The sequence below is a fragment of the Cydia fagiglandana genome, chromosome 27 (assembly GCF_963556715.1).
Source record: "Cydia fagiglandana chromosome 27, ilCydFagi1.1, whole genome shotgun sequence".
Classification (NCBI taxonomy): domain Eukaryota; kingdom Metazoa; phylum Arthropoda; class Insecta; order Lepidoptera; family Tortricidae; genus Cydia; species Cydia fagiglandana.
The window spans coordinates 9817489-9842196 of record NC_085958.1 but is presented as its reverse complement, the minus strand read 5'-3'; the positions used below and the strand labels follow the sequence as shown (position 1 = coordinate 9842196).

Below are 24708 nucleotides of genomic sequence, written 5' to 3'. Positions count from 1 at the left end.
TGTCTATCATATTGCGTTTTTATATCGAAAAATTTTCGCGCTCGCTTCGCTCGCGTTTTCAATCACTTTCTAAGATATGATAAAGGTGACGTTCGGGTGGCGACTGCAGCAGCATTACTCTGTTACAACGTCACTGCTGCAGCATTGTCAATTTTCGTGATAAAATGATGTGACTGATTTCCATACTAAAAGTAAAAATGTACAACTGTCTATCAAATTGCGTTTTTATATCCAAAAATTTTCGCGCTCGCTTCGCTCGCGTTTTCAATTACATTCTAACCTAAGATATAATAAAAGTGACATTCGGGTGGCGACTGCAGCAGCATTAGGTACTCTGTTGCAACATTACTGCTGCGGCACTGTCAATTTTCGAGATAAAATGATGTAACTGATTTCCATTCTCAGCTGTAATGCGGCAATGAACTTCACTCAATTTACCAAAAAAAATGTAATCTTAATGACCCTAGGGAGAGGGGGCACCATGGTCTAGAAATGCTTATGTCATCAAAATATCTTAATCCGGCACTGCTTCGGACTTAACCCGACGTACGTGTCGCGCTGTACGCGTTCCAAAGCCGGGCGCCTTCGGCGCCCTCATACTAAAAGAATCTGGCATAGCCCGACAACGTGGCGCGCTGCAGGCGGTCCAAAGCCAGGCGACTTCGACTTTCTCATACTAAAAGAGACGTACGTGACACGCTGTATGGTTACCAAAGCCGGGCGCCTTCGGCGCCCTTATACTCAAAGAGTCGGGCGTAGACCGACGTACGTGACACACTGTGCGTGTTCCATAGTCGGGCGCCTTCGCCGCCCTCATACTCAAAGCGTCGGGAGTAGACCGACGTACGTGACACGCTGTACGCTTGCCAAAGTTGGGCCCCGAAGGCACCCTCATACTCAGAGCTACGCCCGACGCACGTGGCACGCTGTACGCGTTCCAAAGATGGGCGCCTTCGGAGCCCTCATACTAAAAGTGTCGGGCGTAGACCGACGTACGTAATACGCTGTACGCGTTCCAAAGCCGGGCGCCTCCCTCATACTCAAAGCGTCGGGCGTAACCCGACGTACGTGACACGCTGTACGCTTGCCAAAGATGGGAGCCGAAGGCACCTTCACGTACGTGACACGCTGTACGCTTGCCAAAGATGGGAGCCGAAGGCACCTTCATACTCAAAGCATCGGGCTAAGCCCTACGCACGTGGCGCGCTGAATGCGGTCCAAAGCTAGGCGACTTCGACTTTCTCATACTAAAAGAGTCGGGCGTAGTCGGACTACTACAAATCGCGCTCTAAAAAGTATGAAACAATAAGATAGAATTATTTTAAGAAATTATCATGCAGGAAATTATAAATGTTATAATTTTTTGAATAATAAAATACAGCGTAATGTAATTTACTATTTTTTATATATTTAGCAGCTTACTGACACAAACCGAATTCCACGCGGGCGGAGCCGCGGGCACAGCTAGTAGTAAATATGTACAAAGCGAACTTATCCCGTTAAAAATGTTAAATGTTTCGTGTGAATAAATGTTGTAATGTATACTTGTATAGGTATGCACGTTCATTGATTTTGTTTGCTCAAACTAAAATGGTTGAATTGAAAGCACCTTTTTGTGGGAAATGTGGGTTGGGCTATAGATATTTTAAGAGAAAAAGAAGATTTCATTTCTGAGACTGATTATTGTAACAAGACTTGAATAAATAAATATTATAAGACATTCTTACACAGATTGACTAAGTCCCACAGTAAGCTCAAGAAGGCTTGTGTTGTGGGTACTCAGACAACGATATATATAATATATAAATACTTAAATACATAGACAACAACCAAGACTCAGGAACAAATATCTGTGTCATCAGGTCATCAGACAAATAAATGCCCTTACTGGGATTCGAACCCAGGACCATCGGCTTCACAGGCAGGGTCACTACCGTCAAAACTTAGTGGTTAGTGGTTAAGACTTAGTGGTAAAGTAATAAAAACGCTAAAAAAACATAATAAAATACGTGACTTGATGATTTTTTTATCCGCAATACCAATCCGGCCGGATCCCCCGGACTGAGGCCAAAATCCGGCCGGATCCGGCCGGATTCAAAACCAGACTGGATTGCAATCCCTAATTATAATATAAGGCAATATTTGAGCGTCGAACAAGGTTGTGTTTTATACGGACATCGTGTAATTATCCCGACTAGTTTACGTGACCAAATATTAAATCAGTTGCACGAAACTCACCAAGGTATAGTGAAATGTAAGAGTTTGGCGCGCAACTATGTCTACTGGCTTAGCATCGACGCCGACATCGAGCGCGTGTGTCGCGCGTGCGACACGTGCGCGCGGGAGCGCGCGGCGCCCCTGCATCCGTGGGTATGGCCGCAAGAAACGTGGTACCGTTTGCATTGCGATTTTTTTTCATTGACAAACAATACGTTACCTAACATGGTAATTTGGACAGCAGCGTTTATATAAGTATACCTAGGTACTCAGCGCTTGTTTACATATTGGTTTGTAGACTTGGACTTGGACTTAGATCCAAATATACTTACTATTATACCTACCTACTCTTTGTTTAGATCGTTCTTAAATAAGCTGGCCTTAAAGAGTTTGCATTAAGTAGGTACCTACACTCTAAAAAAAATTTGGTTGGCCCTATCAATATCTTGATGGCCGTAATCAAGCATCTTGATTCCATACGAGCCTAACAAGAACTTAAACACATCAAACAAGGTAATTCTGATTGCTATTACTATTGTTAGGTAACTGAACCAATTAAGATCTTGTTCAATATTTACACGAAAAATAATTATGCTAACTAATTGATCCTAGTAAGATCAACTAAGGGCTTGATAATGAAAACAAACAAGTTAGTTTAACTAAGATGTAAATCAATGTTAACATGAAGAATTACTGTATTAACTATTTGACCCAAATAAGTTCAACTAAGAACATGATTACACCGACTTATGGCGTATTAGCCTGAACTAAGATATTGGTCAATTTGAATCTTAATTGTTTAATCATTTCAACTAAGATGTAAATCAATGTTAACATGAAAAATTACTGTATTAACTATTTGACCTAAATAAGTTCAACTAAGAACATGATTACATCGACTTATGCATCTTATTAGCCTGAACTAAAATATAGTTCAATTTGAATCTTAATTGTTTAATAATTTCAACTATGAAGCTTGTTTAGTACAAATACCATTCTTGTTCAATTGTACTATGACTTACTTTGTCGCATTTACTAAAACATTTCTTTCAGATCTCTAGTTTTTATACGCGCCGTGCTGAATAATGCTGGTGGTCCTCGTTATTATTCTCAAGGAATTAGTCTTAAATACTATAATATACATTATACATTTATTTTAGATCTTTTTGGCGATCGGCTTAGACTGGTTTAACTTTACAAACACGGGAGGAGGCGTGCTTGTGAAATGTGAAGCCATATCGGCCTAGGCCGATCCTCAAAAAGATCTGAAATAAATCTGTAATCTGTATTACCTACTTAGTATTTAAGACTAATGCCTTGAGTATAATGCGAGTACGAGGACCAGCATTTATTCAGCACGGCGCGTATAAAAACTAGCACAAAGGAAATTTATAAAATTTAAACGAATAAGTAGTGAATAAAATATAACAACAAAGAAAGGGATAAAACATAATTAAACTAAATCAAGCCCGCAGAGTTTTATAAAAAGGGGGTAAATGAATAAACCAAAAAAATATTATAATAAGATGTTATTTATTCATTTAATCATTTTGAAAGTAAACGTTTTGCATTTAAATTCACACGCACGGATCCGTGTCTAAGCATACGAGGGGTTAACACTCGTTGGTCCAATCACGTTCACACTTGTTGGTCTAGCCAAGCACACTACACTCACAGTGTCACTACGCGAGTTTGATTCGGATGTCACTGGTTGTTTTTTAGTCAAACAAATCACAAGATTCCACACATTTGACAGTTTAAAAACCCATCTTCACGATTAAAATTGTTCTATTTGTGAATTAAGGCTTCTCTTACCAATCTTGGTATATAGTGGCGTGCTGTCGAAATGACCTTGGGACTATGCAGCTCGATCCAGTGACTTATACCCGACTCAAGGTGACACTGAGCAATAGCTGACTTGCGAGCGTCGTTGTTCTTGACCGCAGCGATGTGGTCTTTAATTCTGCAGGCAATAGTGCGTTTGGTATGCCCACTGTACGAACTACCACAACTGCAATCAACTTTGTACACACCAGGTTTTTCCAGAGGAATAAGTAATTGAATGAGCTTAACGCAACTGCGTGCTACAGAGACTGACTGCTCGGTCGCACGCGCCACGAGAGGGGCGCGGGCGGGGCGGAGAGCGGGTGTACAGGCGATCCCCCTACTTATCTCTTGATTGATCGGATTAACCGATTATTTAATTTAATTAAATTAAAATTAATTAATTAATTTAATTTAATTAATTTTCTTAATAATTATTAAGAAAATCGATTTAACAAATAATTCTTAGTAGAATGGAATATTAGTTTCGTAATCAATACAATAACTTGATCATAATGGGATTGAGTCTTTTCTCGTTCTCGAGTTTTTCTCGTCGTCTTCGTTGTTCTAAATATTATATGTTTAGTTGATTCAACTAGCAAATCTTATGTAAATCAACAAAGACAAAATAATCAAATAAACTATTAAAATGTTCATAACTATTAACATATTTATCTGTTTTAATTAAATTGTTAAGGATTGAATTAACCTACGTTACATAATTATGCCAACAAGTTAATAATAGATGCAAAGTATACAATTGTTAGGATTAATAACATACCTACTTTATTAGTTCAATCACAGATACACTTATTGTTTTAAGTAATCAGCTTTCTTTGATTTATATAAGATCGTTATTGTTGTAATTAACTTAACGCCAAATAAGAGAAAACTGCTCTTAGTTGGTCTTAATTTTTTAGAGTGTAACCTAATATTAAATCACCACCGCTTCAGGAAAACAACAGGCTGATGTCATGCACAGAGCCGTATCTACGCAAATTGTTCGCTAGTTCACACTTAATTAAGTTGCATTCAATTTCAAGTCATTTACCTGTTTATCTATATAAAAGTTGTGTATATAAATGAGTGCGCTGCAGCACTGGCTCATTACAGTTGTGTCCTTCCACGATGTGTACTAACATTGGTGCTGTGAGCGTGCTGGCGCCGCTGGTGCTGAGCGCGGCGTGGGCCGGGGATAGTAAAGAAGACTACAATGACTATTACGAGGATGCACCCCGCCGGTGCGCGGGGGACCATCCACCTCCGAAGATGACTATCCTGGAAGTCATTAGAGGCCAGGGTTATTACGTGGCATCTTACGCAGAAAACATTGTAATACATTGTTCCAGTGAGGATACACGCAACATCCAAATGAAAGTAAACGGCCGACCAATACAAGCTGTTACTATTAATAAAACTACCATCCAACTGCAGGTGTACAAACCAGACCTCGGTTACTATACATACATCTGCACTGACCGAAGAACAGACTGCAAAGACTCCTTGACCGTTGAGGTAATTCCCGCAATGTCCGTCCATTCGGCGAGGGCTCTGTATAAACTACACGATTACTACTTCGTGCCTCTCGGCGAGGAATACAAGGTGCTCTGCAACGGGCACGTTGGTGCATCGCTCCAAATTAAAGATGCAGATGGTAACGAGCTACCAACAGACGTTATCAACGGTACGACGTTGATGTTCACGAAAAGGGCGGGCCGCGGTAAATATTGGTGTCGGGGTAACAGTACAACAGCTGACGGTGAAGAAGAATACGTGTATAATTGGATAAAGGTTACAGTGGACCACTATCCGCAGTGTGAACATTTCCGATGCGTTATACATGATTGGTACATTCTAGAGTGTACGTGGCGGTATCCGAGTGACAGGTTTACATTTAGCCTGTTTTATACAGATCACGACGATAAAAATAGACCGACACTGCTCTGTGACACTGTGCCAGGTGAGCTGAATATAACGTGCAAGAAAAATATCCAAGAAAAAACCCATGAAACGTTTACTTTGAACCAAAATATTTCATTATTACTTATGACTTGCTATGAAAGATTCTGTTATAATGAAACATTTAATGTAAATACTAACTCGCTTATAAAACTACGCACAGTTTCGTGGTTAGAAGTAAAACAAACAAGTTCACAGGAGGCTGTCCTGAGGTTGGGCAGGGCGTATGTATGGATGCCGTCCGCGTCGGGCTGGCCCTACAGGTTTTGCGTCACTTGTGTGTATAAAGTGGAGTTCCGGCTGCCGGCGTTCAGAGATGAATGGCGACAGGCGGACACGACATTTGTGCGCTGTGATGAGGGTTGGTGCGAGTTCGCGTTGCCCCTCCCGTACCCGGACAACGAGTACGAGGTGCGGGTTTATCAAAGACATAAGGATGCGACAGACGACAGGGTGTGGTCGGACCCTGCATCTGTACTCTTGCGCACGGAGCCCCGAGCGGCGTGCGCGTGTGATGACGCGGCGCTCCACACACCAGCAGGGCCGACTGCCTCCACTGAACAGCGTCCGTGTGAAGCTTGTACATTTGCTGAACATGTTATAAATGAGAGCTTGAGGTTAAAAACTAAAATTAAATCCTTGAAGGAAAAACTTGCTAAAGCCAAAATATTATCGGAGACAATACAAATGACAGATAGACTGAAGACTTTTCGATGAAACATCAACTCTTGTGTAACTAAAAATTTTTGTGATGGGGAAAAAAGGTTAAATTCGCGACAGCGTAAGACGCTGAGTGAGACGGACACGTGACCTGATAGAAAAACTGTTACAATGTCATTGAGTTTTCACTTCTGCCGGCACTCCCGGAGTGCAACCCGTTGTTTTTGGGATCACTTCGGTCTTGCAAATCAGTTAAATACGTTTTTCTCAGAGACCGTTTGACATAGATACCTAAAATTTGGAACAGTTATAGCAATTACCACCACTCATATTGTGAATAAGTCAAAACTGCTTATTTCTTATTAAAGGGGGAAATTTAGGGGGTTGAGAGGGGTAGGCTGAAACTTTTTTCATTTGTAAGAATCGTGTGGGGTACCATTAGAAAGCTTGCAAAAAATTGAGTCGATAGACTGATTTTGACTTCATTTTAGACTGCAATAGTTTCGTCAAAAAATGCATTTAAAGTTGCAAGTTTTCATACAAAAATTTTTACCTCTGTCCTGGCGATTTTCGCGAAAACTATAGCTAACAGGCAGCTGACCAGTCAATACCCAACTTAAAGAAGCATGGAGACGGCGGGAAAATTATCAGCTTAACTTTATCTTTATTAGTTTTTCAACTGCAGCTTGACCTTTGGTTGCTTAGGGCTAGCTAACTGATGCTTACACTGGTCAATTCATATTAGGCGAGAAACATCCTTAGTTAAAACTTTGGCATTGAAATTTATGACTTATGTCTTTGACATAAAGTTTAATTCTGCTTGCTTATTTTTGTGGGATATTTAATTTTATCTTAATAGCCTACTATAAGTATGAGAGAGATCTACAAAATACGACCTTATTATATTGCAAATAAGTTTCAATTTCGAACGGGCTTTCCAAGCAATGGACTAGCAAACCAAAAATCTGAAAAATTCAAATTAAGAATTCCGTTCTTGACTGTCGTTGTGTTTTTTTTTCCACAATAGGACACATAGAGTTAGTAAGGCGTATAGAGATAATAAAGTCATTTATCATCTAGCGGCCCACCATACAAGGAAAATTGGCAATCGAATTTGAATCAACGGTATTAGAAAATAGAGTTGAATTTGTTTTGTTTTAAAATCGAACGAAACGAAATAAAAGAAACTCTATTCCATTTCATTAAGATTTAAATTTCATTGGAGGTAATTTGTACTAGTATTAGAACATTGAACCCCAAGAGGTTAATATTTATGAACAGCTTTGGCCTCATGTATAGATTTTATTGAGAGTATCTGATTCGTCGAAACAATATACACAATATTCCTTTTCATTAAGTACCATTACATTTCTGTATTAATTGTATAATTATAATATCTATTAATTATATTCAGTTCTTATGTATATTTTTGAACGGATCGGTGAGCAACAAGATTCAGGGCTATAACCGCGAAAATAGAAGTTCGCAAATTGCGAGCATTTTTCTCTGTCACTCTAATTACCTACGCCTTCATTGGAGTAAAAGAGAAAGATCCCCGCAAATTGCGAATTTCGGTTTTCGCGGTAGCCCCTCAGTCCTGTTACGAGAAAATAATTTTAATATCACAGTTTTTAGAAACAAAGGTAAAATTGACGAAATATTTAAAGTAAGCCGATCTTGTTTTTTAGCAGTTCTAAATAATATTAAAGTCTATATATATGGCATAGAACTAGAAACAAAATCAAATAAAAAATAATAATGAGTTCTAAATTCAAATTGAAGGAGTATACATTTAAGGTATTATAGGCCAAGCGCGCACCACGATATTAATTTTTGCGACACGATTTTAGAATCGCGCTGTAATATATCGCAGAAAATTCACTGCGCGCACTGCGATGAAAAAGTCGACGATTTGTTCATTCTCAACATGGATTTCGTACCAGTCGCTTGTCATGAAACGTGTCTTTAATATGAGATTGCTGTATGACTTTGAGCATTTATAACACAAAGGTGATCCCCGTCTATTTACATAAATGGTCAACATCTAGCGTCTCATTTTGAGACTCCATTGGAGATGCAGGTGCCGAGATGTTGGGGTTTGGAGAGCGAAATGCCGACTGAGATCCGGCCGGGGTGCGATTTTATTATCATAGTGCGCGCGGGGCCATACAACTCCGCATGCTGCAATTCACTTTGCGACAATCGCGTCGCGAACAATCGCGGAAAAATGTGACAAATCACAATTTTAAAATCGCTGCGATTTTTTGTCGCATATGCGCGCACTAACATATAAACACATACGTTGCATTTCTGCGACGTTATTATCGCAGGACAAATAATCGTGGTGCGCGCTTGGCCTTACTCTAAATTATTATAATACATCAAGCATTCGCGAGATGCTCGACTTCGGTATTCAAACACAAAGCAATAGTACAAGAATCTAACTAAATGCAAAGGCCGAAGGAGCGATTCGAAGATCCGAAGCGTCCGACAGACGCGCGCCTCCCGTAACTTTTCCAAGTATTTTTAAGTACAAGTGTCTAAGTCGCAAGATCCAAAGGCTGAAGTCGCATTGGGCCGAAAGCCCGAAGCATCCAGGAGGTCAGTTCTAAACACAGGTAATTAATACAAGTGTCTATTCGCATTTAGACAGAGGCCGAGCTCCGCGTAGGGCCGAAGGCCCGAAGCCTGCAAGATGTCAGTGGTTAAACACAGAACTGACAGCCTGGACGCTTCGGGCCTTCGGCCCTACGCGGAGCTCGGCCTTCGGCCTTCGCATTTAGATACTTATACTATTGTTCTGTGTTTAAGTACTAACATCCTGGACGCTTCGGGCCTTCGGCCCTACGCGGAGCTCGGCCTTCGGCTTTCGCATTTAGACACTTGTACTATTGTTCTGTGTTAAAGCACTGACATCCTGGACGCTTCGGGCCTTCGGGCTACGCGGAGGTCGGCCTTTGGCCTTGACATTTAGACACTTGTACTATTGTACTATTTTGCTAAAGCTCGGCCTTCGGCCTTCGCACTTAGACACTTTGTACTATTGTTCTGTGTGTGTAGTTGAATACGGTATCCTAAAAACAGGCAAACAACCTCTGTAAAATGCACGGAAGAAAGAATGAGCGCGCCGCGCTCTGACGGGAAACGGCATGTGCCTGGATTAGTATGAGAACCTATGTCGCCAAAACGCTGTCACAGAAATTGGCCATATTTTCTTATTTCGAAAGGAATTATGAGCCCTTGCCCATCACAGTAATTTGAACTTTACAGTCAAGAAAATTATGTCAAAATTGCACTACGATTTTTATTTTTTGTAAAAATACACAAATCATTGACAAATTGTCATTTATGCTCTATCCCTTTTACACTTGCATGGTTTTTCCAAGAGTGAATGCGATAGGATAAAATATTCGACTATGAGGTTGACACATGCGATAGGGATGTGCATGATTCGGTGTGATATCGATAAACGCTTATTAATTATCAATGTACACGTAAACTATTCAGTTTTTTTATACATATGTATTACTTTATTTTCGACGATTAGGTACTTACCTACTTACTTTTTAATAAAAAAAATCTCGTATTGAAAGTAATCACGCCACCAACCACGCATATAACTGTAAGCGAGTAGGTATATAATAAAAACTGTTACTCTTTAGCACACCCCAGAACAATATTGTTTTGTAATGACGCGAAATAATAACCTGCTAGCCAATTAGTGCTAACCCGGTGTGTACTTATAGTTTTTTTTAATTAAATCAAATTTCTTACCCTCCCACCGCGATGCGTGTGTGCGTGCGTGAAAAATACGCGAGATGCGTATTTTTTACCTGCAATTAATATTCTCACTAGATGCGTGCGTAAAAAATACGCAAGTAAGTGTAAGTGTAGTTAATAAGGCCCCGTTCGCACGGCAGCTATTTCAACGCGCGTTAAAAAAGCGTTTGAATGACACAAATGGATAACCATGTATGTATTCACACGAAGGCTTTTAAGCCGAAGAAGTTTTTAAGCGCGGCGCTTTTTTATCGAGCACTGTTCGATTTTCGGCGTTGAGCGTTGGCGTCAAATTGAATAGAGCATACGGAACTCCGTGTATCTGTTCTCACAAGCGTTTAAAAAAGCCGGCGCTGCTGTCAGTTGGCTGTCAAGTGTCAATTTTTGGTGTCAATCGTCAAGATTATTATTAGTTTCACTTTAAAAATGTCAACTTATGCTTACAAATTCCTGAAATATTCAAGCTATATTCAAATAATACGTCGAATTAGCAAATAAAGTATGGCTTTGCTGAGATGCATACGTGGCAGTACGACTCACAAGTGATTTTTAAGCGTTCATATGAACACAAATATTGGAAACGGTAAAAAAGCGCCAACGTCGGGTTTTAACGCAACGCTTTTTAAGCTGTCGTGCGAATGGGGCCTAAGTGTTAACAATACTTATTAACTAGCACGTTATTATTTTAAGGCAAAACAAAGCAATAATGTTGTGTCATACATCAATATGAATCTCCGATATAAGCTCGTATGCAAAATTATTAAAAAATGCTAATTATAAACAATAGAAATATTAACAATATTTTTTGCACTTAGACGGTTATCAACTTATCGCAATAATGCGGATAGAAATGCCGCTCTGATGTACGAGCGAGATAGCACTATGCACGTTTTTACCGGAGCATGGTGTGTACTCGCATCCAATGTGAAGAACGCTTCAAGTTTTGTGCAAGCTTGTGGAGCGGGCTTTAGACTGGCCAGCAAATACCCGGCAGTAAAATTATGTGACAGCTTAAAACTGACACCTTACCTACTCGTATTTAATAGAGAAAATTGACAAATATGTATGGATACTAGATACTATACTATAAGAAAAACTTAAAATCAAATAATCCATTGAATTGGAATAAATAAGTAAGAACATATTTTGTACCTACACAATATAAAATGTGCATAAGCGACGACTTTTTTGATATGATCATCCAGAGGCAAAACAAAAATAAATTATTAAGAACATGTATGAACATAAACAAACCGAACTGTGTATATTTATACGAACATCGACATCGATAACTTTTTTGATATGGTCCTCGCACTGTGGGCGAATAGCGCACCCGTACATGACTTTTACGCTAAGTAGATATCAACCTTATCTCATTTACATAAATCTGATTTTTGTACTAAACAATCCAGAAATCCTTGCGGAAACCGAAAATGTAAAAAATATTGAAATATTACATAAAATAATACTTACCGATGATATGAAATGCCTCCATATCTAATATTTTTTGTCCCGCTAGTGTTTTTACACTCCAAAATGGAGCAGCACGGCATATTCGTAATTATTTCTAATTTTTACTGGAATCGTTTTCACATCTGACATGTCAAAAGCGCCATGCTGAACTGTCACACGACTGACAATAGTCTGTGCTGAAAGTGTATGCAGCTAACCATAATCTTGCCACACGCTATAGACATACGTTTCACTTCTATTACTTCTTTGTTTTGTGGTAAAATGTAACGATGCGAGCGGTACGGCTACCATCAGTTTGGCATTGACATAAACGCTACCGTGGGCGTGAACGTAATTTACTTTCTATGCATCTCGCTCGTACTGACATATTAGTGCGAAAGAGATATACCTATAGGAAGTAAATTACGTTCACGATATCGTTTATGTCAATGCCAAACTGATGGTAGCCGTACGGAACACTAAATGCCTCGAGCTATCTCGGACTTGGCCAAATTATTTTATAAATGTAAATTACCTACTTAATTTATCCTTTTCGCACCTGTATCGTAATATACTATATTATGTTAGGTTTAATTTAATCACAGGTTTAATCATTTACATGGATATTAGGTACTGTAGGTATGTGTGTAGAATCTATTGTAACGAGTTTTAATTGTTTTATTTTATTATTGTTTTTAATTCGAAATATTTGTAGTTTAGTTGTATAGGATTATTATTAATTGTTATTATTATTTTGTTATTATAGATGCTCATTCAAAATGGATCGAAGCGTTTCGCGTTCCGGACACCTCCGCCAAATCCACGATCGCTATAGTTCGTTTTTTTTAGCATTAGAAATAAGGTAAACAATCTTGATGTGTCTTTTAATTGAAAAACACATTTTAAAAATAAGTTACGGCAAATATGAAACAATTATGAATCTAATACGATCATTTATATTCTTCTGCTTTCATAAGTAATAGTTTTTGATTTTTAAAAAGCGTTTTTCAATTAAAAGACATGTCAAAATCGCTCACCTTCTTGCAAGTTCTTTCTAATGCTAAAAAAAACGAACTATAAATTGCGTCATGTTTTTAGTCAATTCGGGTTTCCTCTCGAACTCGTGTCTGATAACGGACCACCGTTCAATAGCAATGAATTTGTGTGTTATTTGAAAAACAAGGGTGTTCAACACATAACAGTAACTCCTTACAAACCTAGTAGCAATGGATGCGCCGAGAACTGCGTAAAAATTGTTAAAACGGCATTAAAAAAAGCAATGCGGGATAAGGTTGATCTGGATGCTGCTTTGGAATGCTTCTTATCTATTTACAGAGCGACGCCACACACGATAACGGGAAAAACACCGGCGAGTCTAATGTTAAAGAGGGAGGTGCGTACGACCTTTGACCTTCTGCGGCCAAGCGTCAACGAGACAGTGCGAAGTAAGCAAATTGCGCAAATGAATTATAAAAAAGGGTCTTTTAGAGAATTCAACGTAGGAGATCGGGTATATTTTAAATTATATAAAAATCCCTCCTCCTCCTTTATGGAAGAGATCCCTCAAAGGGATAAGTTCGCCTTTGTACTTCTTACTAATTGTATGTTATTTTTGATATGTCTTTTTGTACAATAAAGAGTTTACTACTACTACTACTACTAAATAATAACTTTGCGTGGGAAACCGGTACCGTAAGCGAACGTGTAGGTCCATTAACTTATTACATTCGTAGCGCCGGTAAAGTATATAAAAAACATGTAGACCAGTTGCACCGCGATTACTCGATCGTGCCAGATGAAGCTAATGATGTCGTTATCGACAGTTATGCAACTGGATCGGCCCCTGCCTCTGAGTCAACTCCTGCGCCGGAGGAGCAAAGCAGGTCGCCCGCGCCCGCGTCCGCGTCCGCGAGCCCCGCGGCGGCCGGGGGCGCGCGCACCCCGGCCCGGTCACCGCATGTACCGCCACCAGACGACACCCGCGTGCCGAGACCTAAAAGGAATCGCGTTGCACCTAAAAGATTCGGTTTTGAAATAGACTAAACCATTCGGTTTCACTTTTAGACACAATAGGATACATATTTGTACTTGTTATAGTCTTAAGAATGTAATGCTCAATCAATACTTTCATATATCTGTTTGCTTAAATATTAAGTACCTACAGAGTTACACAGTTAATTAACATCCTTCCCTATAGGTATACCACTGAAGTGAACGACTAAGGATAATCATTTGGTTCATAACTCATTAAGGTTCAAAATTGTATACTTGTTGAAGTGTATGTACCTACCTAGGTTTAAACAATTGTTGTATAGTAGGTATATTATAGTTGTATATATAGTGGGGTGTGTACATAAATATTCCACCTTATGTCAGTAGGTAAATATATAGGTATAGGTATCATTTTTATTGTGTTTTCTCACTTACAGCTGTTTGTGAAATTATAACAAATTGTGAGGGGAGAATGCTGCATATTGTATATACAAGTAGGTACTTTGGTTTTCTGCCGCCTACCGGCAGATACAAATAAATGTCAGTCTCGAATTACGTGTGTTTCATTCGCCGTCCTTCTAAAGCATTTCCCAGTATATATACCAGGACCAACCCCGAAATCCCAACAAAATTTGGCCTTCCCATAGAAAACTTCGACATCCCTCTCGACTCGGCCAAAATGAATGAAACGACGAAAAAAAATTTTGTGATTTCGGGGTTGGTCCCATATAAAAAGTTGTTCAGTATGACCTACCTAATCACCTCGCACAATATGGCTAACGGTCCAAAAATGACCCTGTATATATTAGATAATGAAAACAAGAAGACCGACGACATCTATACCAAAGAGAATTTGAAATATAGAGTTACTGTTATGGTAAATTATGTAGCTCTAGCTACAGTACATTTACTGCCATCTTTCGACATAAGATTAAAACTGTTAGAACGCCATTTGACTTTGATCCTTATTCTTTCACTGATATGTGTTAACTTGTTATATCTTGTGCAGTAAAACAAATGTAATTCACTGAACACGTATAATTTGATAACTTTTTATTTAAAAAAACAATTTTCGGTAACACCCTGTATAAAAAATTATTATTCACAAATTTCACTAAAAACCACTGATTTGATCGTTTTAAACTAATTGTCTGCGTTCCGCATAGGTGCTAAACATGAAAGGTAAAAAAAGGAATACGGCTAAGAATTTAGCTGGAAAGGAAAAAAAATGTATTAATGTGGCGAATATTATGGACGATGATGGTTGACAAGTTGGCGAATGATTCCTAAATTTTGAGCCGCTTGTTTATACCGCCCGTCAAACGAGGCTTTTTGAATTTTGAGGATTTGTAAGAAGAAGAAGAAGAGGTATGCGGATCACATTACGGTGAGTTTCATCAGTGGTTACTCTCATAGAGTACGTCTGAATGTCTGTCAAGTTAAACCAGTTTGACAGCACTGGCTTCCCTCGAATGCGGATGACCCAAACCGATCACAGATGCGGATCACAGATATTATCAAATGGCGAAACAAAAATATGGCACAAAAATACAAAACAAATAATTAGGTGGTTATAAAAATCAGAATTGGAAAACTAACGCTAAAATTTTCAAATATTTCGGTCTTGAAGTACAGGGGGAAAAAGGTAAATGGGACAAGTGTGGAGGCACACGCAAGGGTGCCGGCAGCCGGTAGGAAATTTACTTGTACAGCACAGACGGCGCACAAGGTGGTGTCTTCAAGCAGGCCGACGAGGTAAGCCACTCGCTTCCTGGCGAGCGCGTATGGCGGCAGACCGGATGGTAACGATGAAGGTTCTTCACTCCACCAGTGCTCAGCGCCGACCTACGCACGGCTTTGGTGGCCAGCAGTTTACGAGGAGCCACTCCTCTCCGGACGCCGACTCACGCACGGCTTAGGTGGCCAGCTGTCTACGAGGAGCCTTTCGTCTCGTCGATTAACGCGCACTTTCGACACTTCGTATTAATTATCAAACTGGTTAAACGTTAAACGTAGCAAATCTAGTCTAAAAAACAGCCCGGATCACCAACGACTTTTTGACACGAAATCCACAATTACTATACATATATTATTATACTCATTGATCCACAAACCATCTGCCAAAAAACATATGCAAATTCAATCGTTTCTTTCTCGAACATTCTATCAAAATTTGAATTCAAAATAATCGCAAATATGCATTTTATTTTTTTACAAACGGCCAGTAGCGTTTCGCTACACTTGTTACATCATTGGAGAATCGAAAGCCGCTAGACTCCGATGGCCTGGGTACGTAGTCCGGATGGGGGAAGATCGCGCAGTCCGGAGGGCGTACTCTGGAGTACCAAGTGGCCGAAAGCCGTCTGGACGCCCTAGGTACCGCTGGAGAGACGAAGTGCAGAAAGACCTTAGCGAACTCGGCGCCGTCGACTGGACAGAAACGGCTTTGGACAGAGTAGCATGGCGGTCTTTGGTGTCGGAGGCCAAGATCCCCACTTCGGGTCGTTGCGCCACAGCAGTAAGTAAGTAAGTAAGTATATTAATATTAACGCCATCTACTCGAGCGTAGGCTGAAGGTTATGGCGCCATCGCTCGAAAACATTGCACCATACCTTCGGCCTAGTGTCGAGTAGATGGCGTTAATATTTAACAAATTAACACATATCAGTGAAAGAATAAGGATCAAAGTCAAATGGCGTTCTAACAGTGTTAATCTTCTGTCAAAAAATGGCAGGAAATTTACAGTGGCTACATAATTTACTTTGACAATCCGCCTCTATACACTCTATTCTCTTTGTCTATAGTAAATAGCGTTACTCCGATATTCAGGTTATTGTAAGATGGCGCCACTAGCCCAGCAAGTCTCAATGCCCATCTTATCCTCGAGCTGTTTCGGTCCGAGCGTAAGCGAGGGCTGATAAATTCGCCTCTGATATAGTGGGTTATCTTATGCCATTGCTGTATATCCTTCTATTTACTACTCTGTATGTTTTCATTTTCTTCGCTAATTCGCATATAGCCGATACGGCTCAACCACGACATTGAGCGACTTGCGACGGCGGCAGCGATAACCATAGGCTGTCACGTCGTCGCCCAAATCCAATGTTTAACTTGTATTTTGTTCTCGTGTATTGTTTTAACTTGTATTTTGTTCTCATGTATTGTATTTTATTTTGTAGTTTCACAGTGCCTTGGTTTTACTGTATACAATGCTGTGTTACTTATTTGACTAATAAATAAATAGGCGTATCACGGCGATCGGACCTTTCGTTCCCACGTATGCTTGTCGGTTCCGCCGTCGCCAGTCCGGTAATGTGGCCGAGCCGATAGGAATGAATATTGTAATATACAGGGTGGGGCGCGGCGGCGGCGTGCCGGCTCCCCGCGCTGGCGCGGCTCCCTGCCGTGTTCGCGGCGCCCGCGCAGGCGCTCCTGCTCGCCGCGCTACACACGCACGATGACAGCGACTATGACGAACAAGACGAACTGCCGTTTTGATCACCTCAACTTTACAAGCCTCAATTAATTTATGTTTAACCCTTTCTTACAAATACAAAAGTCAAAATGAAGATTAACACGTTCGCTGTCCCCATGCAAAATGATATGACAAAGTCACACGACCAAGTGTGCTTCCACTTTGAAGTTGGGAACCCATAGTGGGAACACGGACTGTCTTGTCTTGTGAAAAATGGTTGTCTGTAAAGTCGGTTTACGAACGATAATTTAGCGTGATAACGTCATAAGGAAACATTACCATTAGATTACGTAACGTTACCATGGAGATCCGTCCACAACGTTACCATGGAGATCTGTCTACAACGTGACACTTTTTCGTGCATGCTACCGGTGTTCATCGATTTATAAGACATTAAGTATAACGTCAAATATGCTTCATGACCCCACATTGGGGGCGCCCGGACAGGGAACGTGTTAAACAACGGAAACCAGAGTCTAGTTAATGGAGAAGACTGACAACCCTCATACAACGTCAGTGTTGTAGATACATTATATACAGGCTGGGGCGAAAGTGACAGATGTAATCACAACGCGTTTTTAGCGTGACCAACTGTAGGTTGTGAAGTTATACTGTAAAGGTCTCTACCCACTACACCGTATCATACCATGACCGTGCTATGAACGTGTCAGGCAAAAAAAATATCTTTGTATTAAAATGTATGAGACTATGCCCACTAGTCCGTGCCGTCACCGACCATACCCGTAGCGTGCCATGCACGGACCGTCAAAAATTGTCGGCGAGGATATTTTGCCGGTGCCGAAACGCCCCGTGCACGGCACGCAACGTTGCCAGAACGGTGAGTGCAGGCGGCGAAACGGTGAGCATACGGGTTATAACCGCGTATGGTGACCGTTCTAAGCCCGTTATAAACGCGTTGCTATATTTCTTGCTCGCTCTTACCAGTCTGATAACTATTCGCTCGCTCTTTCTGACGAGTCCTGCTCTCGCGGATAAAACGCGGGTACTAAGGGTATGAAACGAGAATGCTACGGGGATTATAGGCGGATGCTATGGGGATGATACGCGGTTACTACGGGCACTAAACCCGTTATGTACGGATATGAAACAATGTGGACACGGTGTAGTGGGCATAGTAGTCCGTATCGCGTTACATTCCGTGCCCCATACGTTCATAGCACGGTCATGGTATGATACGGTGTAGTGGGCAGAGACCTTAACGCAAACGACAGAGTGTAACCGTGCAAACATAAAACCGTCAAATTTTTATAAAAATAAGACGCACTTGTGCCACTTATAGACCGACAAAAAATTGTAGAAATTTAAAAGTGGCAACATCGTAGTGTCGTCCCGTTTTCTTAGATTGATTTGAAAGGGACAACACTTTTTAATTTCTACAATTTCTTGTCGGTCTATAAGTGTCTTGTCGTCTTTCTAGCATATTAGGACCAAGTTATAGCAATTTTGGGGCCTTAGCCATAGCCTTTAGTAGATTAGAATTTTGAGCTCAGTACCTAGAACGATTTTAAAATTAAAATCATTCGTAATTATATGTAGTTTCAACAACTAAATTAATGCTCATTTACCTGAATTTTAATGTAGATAATTAATTATTAGTTAAGGTACGAGTAGGTAGGGTCAAGGCGGGAACAGTGGCTCAGTCGCTCAAATATCGCTATACAATGTAGCACCCTTACGTCTTAGAATAACTATCGCTCGTCCAATTGAATTTGTTCGATTACTGAATGTTTGTGCTTAGGGTTTCTGGTTTCTCGACCTTTTTAATTTCTCGAGGCACGGGAATTCTCGACCAAGATTTCTCGAGTTTCTCGAGTATCTCGAGAAATTTTGAAAGCTCCAAAAAACGCCATGTTATTTAATTTTTTTTTGCTTTTTTACAAATCAGACTCGTAGGAATCGTAGGTGAGATCAATAATCAAATATATGGTACATTTTTAGTCACCATAAATTGCACTTAATAATCAAAAATACAACAGCAAAAAAACTATAGGTGCAGACGTGCGCACCGGCGATGTGTTATGCTATAGTGTATATATTTCTTTAGATAGGTATTGAACAAAATGTAAACAAACCACAATATGGTATTTTATTAGGCAGCAATATTCAAGGCAATAAATTTTACTCGATGTGACAAAACTTACAGAAGTTTTACTACTTACTATGAATTACTCGTACTTACTCAAGGTAACAATAAAGCTGCTAAAATTGTAATATTTTGCTAATAGGAATATATCGGGATGATTTGATTTATCAATAGTAATTTAATTTTGTAATATTTGTTATTACACTTATTCTCTCATAGGCCTTTCAGTCTATTGCAGACAGATTGCAGACTATACAAACAGTGTCAGGCAGGGCGACAACGTTTTTCGTGGCTTAGCTTATTACATTCCTGTAATTCCTTACAAAAAAAATTAAAGCGTTTTTAAATAAAAAGACACTACTTACATGAATGTCATTAATCATGATAGTTCAAAAGTTTCAAAACATGAAAATTGGTTAAAGCTAGAACGATAGGGGATGGATCAAGGTAGTTTTTTATTTGGTTGGTAATAAATGTTTTAAGTAGGTTCCTACCTGAAAATGTAAAAATAACATTGTTCATATTTATTTAACTACCTAAAGAAATACATTATAGACACATCATGTGTTATACGCGTGTTTTCTTTTTACTTATCACAAGAGATTTATTTCTCGAGTTCTCGAGGCATTGAATATTTTTTTCCCGTCTCGACTTAGGACAAATTTCTCGAGATTTCTCGCCTCGGGAATTCTCGAGCAGAAACCCTATTTGTGCTGTATTAGCAGCTAGCAAAAGACTCTATTTAATAGAGGCTATGCCCATGCTCATGTTGGAACTAGGTTGAGTGAGCTACTGTACCCCGGCAATTTTTTTCCGAACCACTGTTCCCTGACCCTACTTCTGTTATTTCTGATCCCGTTTCGGAAGTCACCCTGTATTAAAACAAATCTTGTAAGACTGGTCTTCCAGATAAATATCTTGGTTGTGTGTAATACGGGTATACTAGTTTCCGCCTGCGAATTCGTCCGCGTCATCGTTAAAAACTTTCAACCCCGTTTTTCATCCCCGTGTGGGTGTGGGTTGAATTTCCAAAAAAAGTTTCATAGTAGAGTGATTTTTATTTTTCAAAGATCAATATAGGTACTCCTAGTGTAAATTTCATTCGATAGCGTGGCGTATCGTACGCGTTTGCGTTAAGTGTCATTATTTATAGGATTTTGAGTTTCATAACTTCCCGCTTGGCGCGCTGTTCAAAATCCCATACAACAATAGACATAACGCGAACGCGAACGCTCGTCACGCTATCGAATAAAATATACACTGGGGGTTCTGTTTTCAATGGTTTAGCAGGGCTCTCCAAACCCCGGCCCGCGGGCCAAATCCGGCCCGCGACGCGTTCCAATCCGGCCAGCGGGAGCCAGGCTCCAGGGGCTAACCTAACTTAACCTAACCTAACAGCAGCGACCAGATACACCGCCGACGGAAAGAATACATATAACCAGATACGCCGCGCGAAAGTTTCTGAGGCGCAGTGTTGCCAACTCGGATTTTGAAAAGATGCTAAACTAATGTCTAGATTATGCCAAAATTATGCCAAAGATTTCTGAAACACCTATGCTAAAAGAATGCTAAAATATCACTTGAAATTAGACACTTAAAGCACATACATTTTTCAAATTTACCGCCTTTTTCTACTGACAAGATCTGCTTGACCAACTTTATATAGTCCGTTGACGTCCATATCCGTCCACAAAAGTCAAAATTCATATGAAAATATGAACCACATAACATAAGGCGATGGCGCATATTGTTGCTGCCAAGTTGGTGCAAACTTGGCTTAGACTAAATTATGCTAAAAATTATGCCAGATGCTAAATGGAAAATTTTGGTGCCAAAGCGAGTGAAAATATGCCAGATCTGGCATCATTTATGCCAAGTTGGCAACACTGCTGAGGCGCAATATGGCCCTCAGGTAAAGAAGTTTCGAGACCCCTGGGCTTTAGCTTATATTTGGAACGTACTGATATTTTAAACGAAATAAAATAAAAACAAATTATTATCGAAAGTGTAGTTTAATTATTATCTTGATCACAATTCCTTGTAGGCAACCTACCAGCCTCACTTAATTTAAATATAAATTATCTAGCTTATTCTGTGAAATACAGTACCAATTTTTTAAAGTAACACCTTTTTAAAAATGTATTGACAGTTAAATTTTTGAGGCATTTAAGGTGATAATCTTAATAATTAATCGGTTCTGTACTTTACCGTAAGTTAAGTATTATACTTATATGTACAGTCACGAGCAATAATATGTTACACAACGAAGGCGGCAAAAATATCTGACTAGATCTTATTTGTAGCGCAATATGAGCGCGTCACATACATATTGTTGGCCTTCGTTGTGTAAGATAATATAGTATTTTATACAATCGTGATATAATAGAGAGCTTTTCAGTCGAGTTCCGTGTTTAGGCAACGAAGCCTGCTGAGTTGCCTAAGTGAGGTGCGAGATTGAAAAGCTTGATTATATCACTATTGTATACATATTATTGCAGGTGACTGTACATGTCGTATAAATTATAAGAAGTGAATGAGAATCGGCAGTTATTCTTATATATTTTAACCTACTTATAGCAATCTTAATCACAGTCATAATTTATTAACACTAATACACTTAGACTAAACGAATCAAGCCCTGAATTAGGACTTATCTAGGTATGTAAGTACTTACAACATTATTTTCGTTTGCCTACAATAGGGAATATTACGCAAAACTCTACCTACGTAGAGGGCGTCACTAGCACAATTACAGGGCCTACCGCGAAAATAGAAAGTTCGATTTCTGCCTTTATCACTCTTGCTTATTCGTTAGATAACGAAATTTCGATTTTCGTGTTTCGCGGTAGGCCACCTGTAAACAAACCTTGATGCATCAATGTCATAGTGAAAATTTGTCAAAAGCTGTTTAAGGCTTAGTATGTATAAGTTGCCCTATGGTTTACTATGTGCACTAGTGCTGCACTCTGATGGCAGGACATTGCAGTAATACTCCCTATTATTTTAACCTGGCAAAAATTTGGTTTTCGCCTTAAAAAGGCACAATACATCACGTGTATAACAATTATTATTAATAAATAGTTAATTATTAATACTAAGTATCCTTCATTCAACTCGTATAAAAACATATTAACTGAAGCTTTGTATTTTTGTCGATCTTTCGTCTATTTCGATAAAATTTGGTGCAACTGATAGTTCCCTATTCTGGTACAATATAAGCGTAGACGAAATAGTCCCTATGACGGAATTAGCCACATTGACCTTGAGTAGGTAGAATTTTGGAACGAACAATCACATTTTTTTGTCCCAAAATTGGGATTTCGTGTTTATTTCGCCCAGAAAGGAACTCTTAACAATGACCAAATTGTATTAAAAAATCTGTGGATATAAAAAAGATTCTGAGATTCTGGCTCTTTTCCTTTTTTTAGCAACTTTTCATGAAACATCCGTTTTATTTCAATTACTAACATAATCAAAATAATAGTAGGTGTGAATGGCATACAAACACCTATTACAAATTATAGTCCTTATAAGCTAAAATTAAATATGATGCTATCTAAACTATCCATGGTGGCTAAAAATAACTGCATTCCCGTTGCCAGGGAGGTTTTGGGACTACACTGAGCAACTTTTACTACGGGACCAACCCCGAAATCGCGAATAAAAGTTTACCCTCCCATAGAAAATGGACCAGCCAAAATGTATGAAACAGCCAAATTTTTTTAGCCAGTATTATCTCCAAACCTCCCTGGCAACGGGAATGCAGTTATTTTTAGACACCCTGTATATAAGGGTGTATTCGGGTAATACCGAATGTCGGATAATTCCGAAATTCAGATGAAAATCACCCTTAATTCCATCATATTAAAAGTCTCTTTTCGGAATTAACCGACAGTTTTCGACATTCGGAATCACCCGAGTACCTAAACCTTATCTACTTAAGTGTATGTCACGGAAAGTACCCAGGCAGGTACTTAAACTACAAAATATCTACAAATCATCTGCCCCTTTCTGATAATGGTAAGGCAGCATGTTTCCTTAGGTTCTAAGCGATTAACGATTATTTCGTCATTATAGGAAAAGTGATGCTAATTTGATTTCATTTTCATGGTAGCGTAGTAAAAGGAATATCTAGGTACTAGCACAGAATAAATAATAGTACTAGTTACAGAAGACTCGCTCTCTAACAAAACGCGTCTGTTACGATCAGGACAGATATGGCCGCTAGGTGGTGACAGCGCCACGCGCGGCTTTTGGCTAGCCACCAAAATTGGTGTGGAACGGATGTACTTTTAGCTACCTGTAGCAAAGCGACGAACTCGCGGAGTGAGCCACGCCTGGTACTAGCAATATCGAGCGAGGGAGATAACTGATTCAAGTTTTTATAAAAGACCTTCTGAGTAAGAGTAAGACCAAGAACAAAGCCTGTAACGATTTTGATAGCACACACAGTGTAAGTGTTATTTTAAACGTCACACTTCTATGAAATTATGATGTATAGATAACACTTACACTGCGTAGGTATGCTATCAAAATCGCTGCAGACTTTTCTTCGTCTAACTTTAGGAAAAAATGCAAAATTAAGTTCAGAACTTACTTTGTTTCTGACTTACAATACAAAATTTAGGGTAAGCGTATCAACGCTGCCATGAAAATGAGATGACTACAATCAATAACTAAAACGTTGAACACAATCACAAGATGGCGGCTACACATAACACATCGGGGTTTTCGGTGCGGGCATGATTTCGTGTATCCATAACTTTGTTTATTGTAAAATAATTACCAAACTATAGTTGGTCAAGCAGATCTTGTCAGTAGAAAAAGGCGGCAAATTTGAAAAATTTAGGCGCGAAGGGATATCGACTCATATAGAAAATTTGAATTTCGCGCCTTTTTCTACTGACAAGATTTGCTTGACCATCTATACGAATTAAACGTAGGTAGTAAGGTCCAAATGTGCTTTAGAATCGTTTTTTACGGTTTTTACCTGTTATTTGGCTAGTGTAAAACATTCCCGCACCGAAAACCCCGATGTATGCACATTATACAAGATGTTGGCTTTCCAAGATGGCGTCTCAGCACGGCCCCTGCTGCTGCAGCAGCTCCCAGTACAAGCCTCGCTTCTGGGCCAGCTCCTCGTGGCTGCCGATCTCTGCCACCACTCCTGTTGGTAAACAAGAAAGGTTAATTATTTAGTATCGATTCAGTAACGGTCAAATAATGTTCAAGCCATCTTAGGCGC

The 24708-nt window shown here is 39.6% G+C and overlaps 2 protein-coding genes across 2 annotated transcripts in view; one reads left to right on the top strand and one right to left on the bottom strand.

Moving 5' to 3' along the window:
* Positions 1 to 21468, top strand: part of LOC134677893 (uncharacterized) — a 47237-nt gene extending 25769 nt beyond the window's left edge. Inside the window, exon 6 of the mRNA XM_063536336.1 lies at positions 17237 to 21468. Within this exon, the coding sequence (XP_063392406.1) occupies positions 17237 to 17382 (146 nt within the window). The 3' untranslated portion in view covers positions 17383 to 21468. The remainder of the gene's footprint in view (positions 1 to 17236) is intronic.
* Positions 21469 to 22619: 1151 nt separating this feature from the next.
* LOC134677912 (multidrug resistance protein homolog 49-like) overlaps positions 22620 to 24708 on the bottom strand; it is a 66137-nt gene continuing 64048 nt past the window's right edge. Inside the window, exon 27 of the mRNA XM_063536357.1 lies at positions 22620 to 24630. Within this exon, the coding sequence (XP_063392427.1) occupies positions 24542 to 24630 (89 nt within the window). The 3' untranslated portion in view covers positions 22620 to 24541. The remainder of the gene's footprint in view (positions 24631 to 24708) is intronic.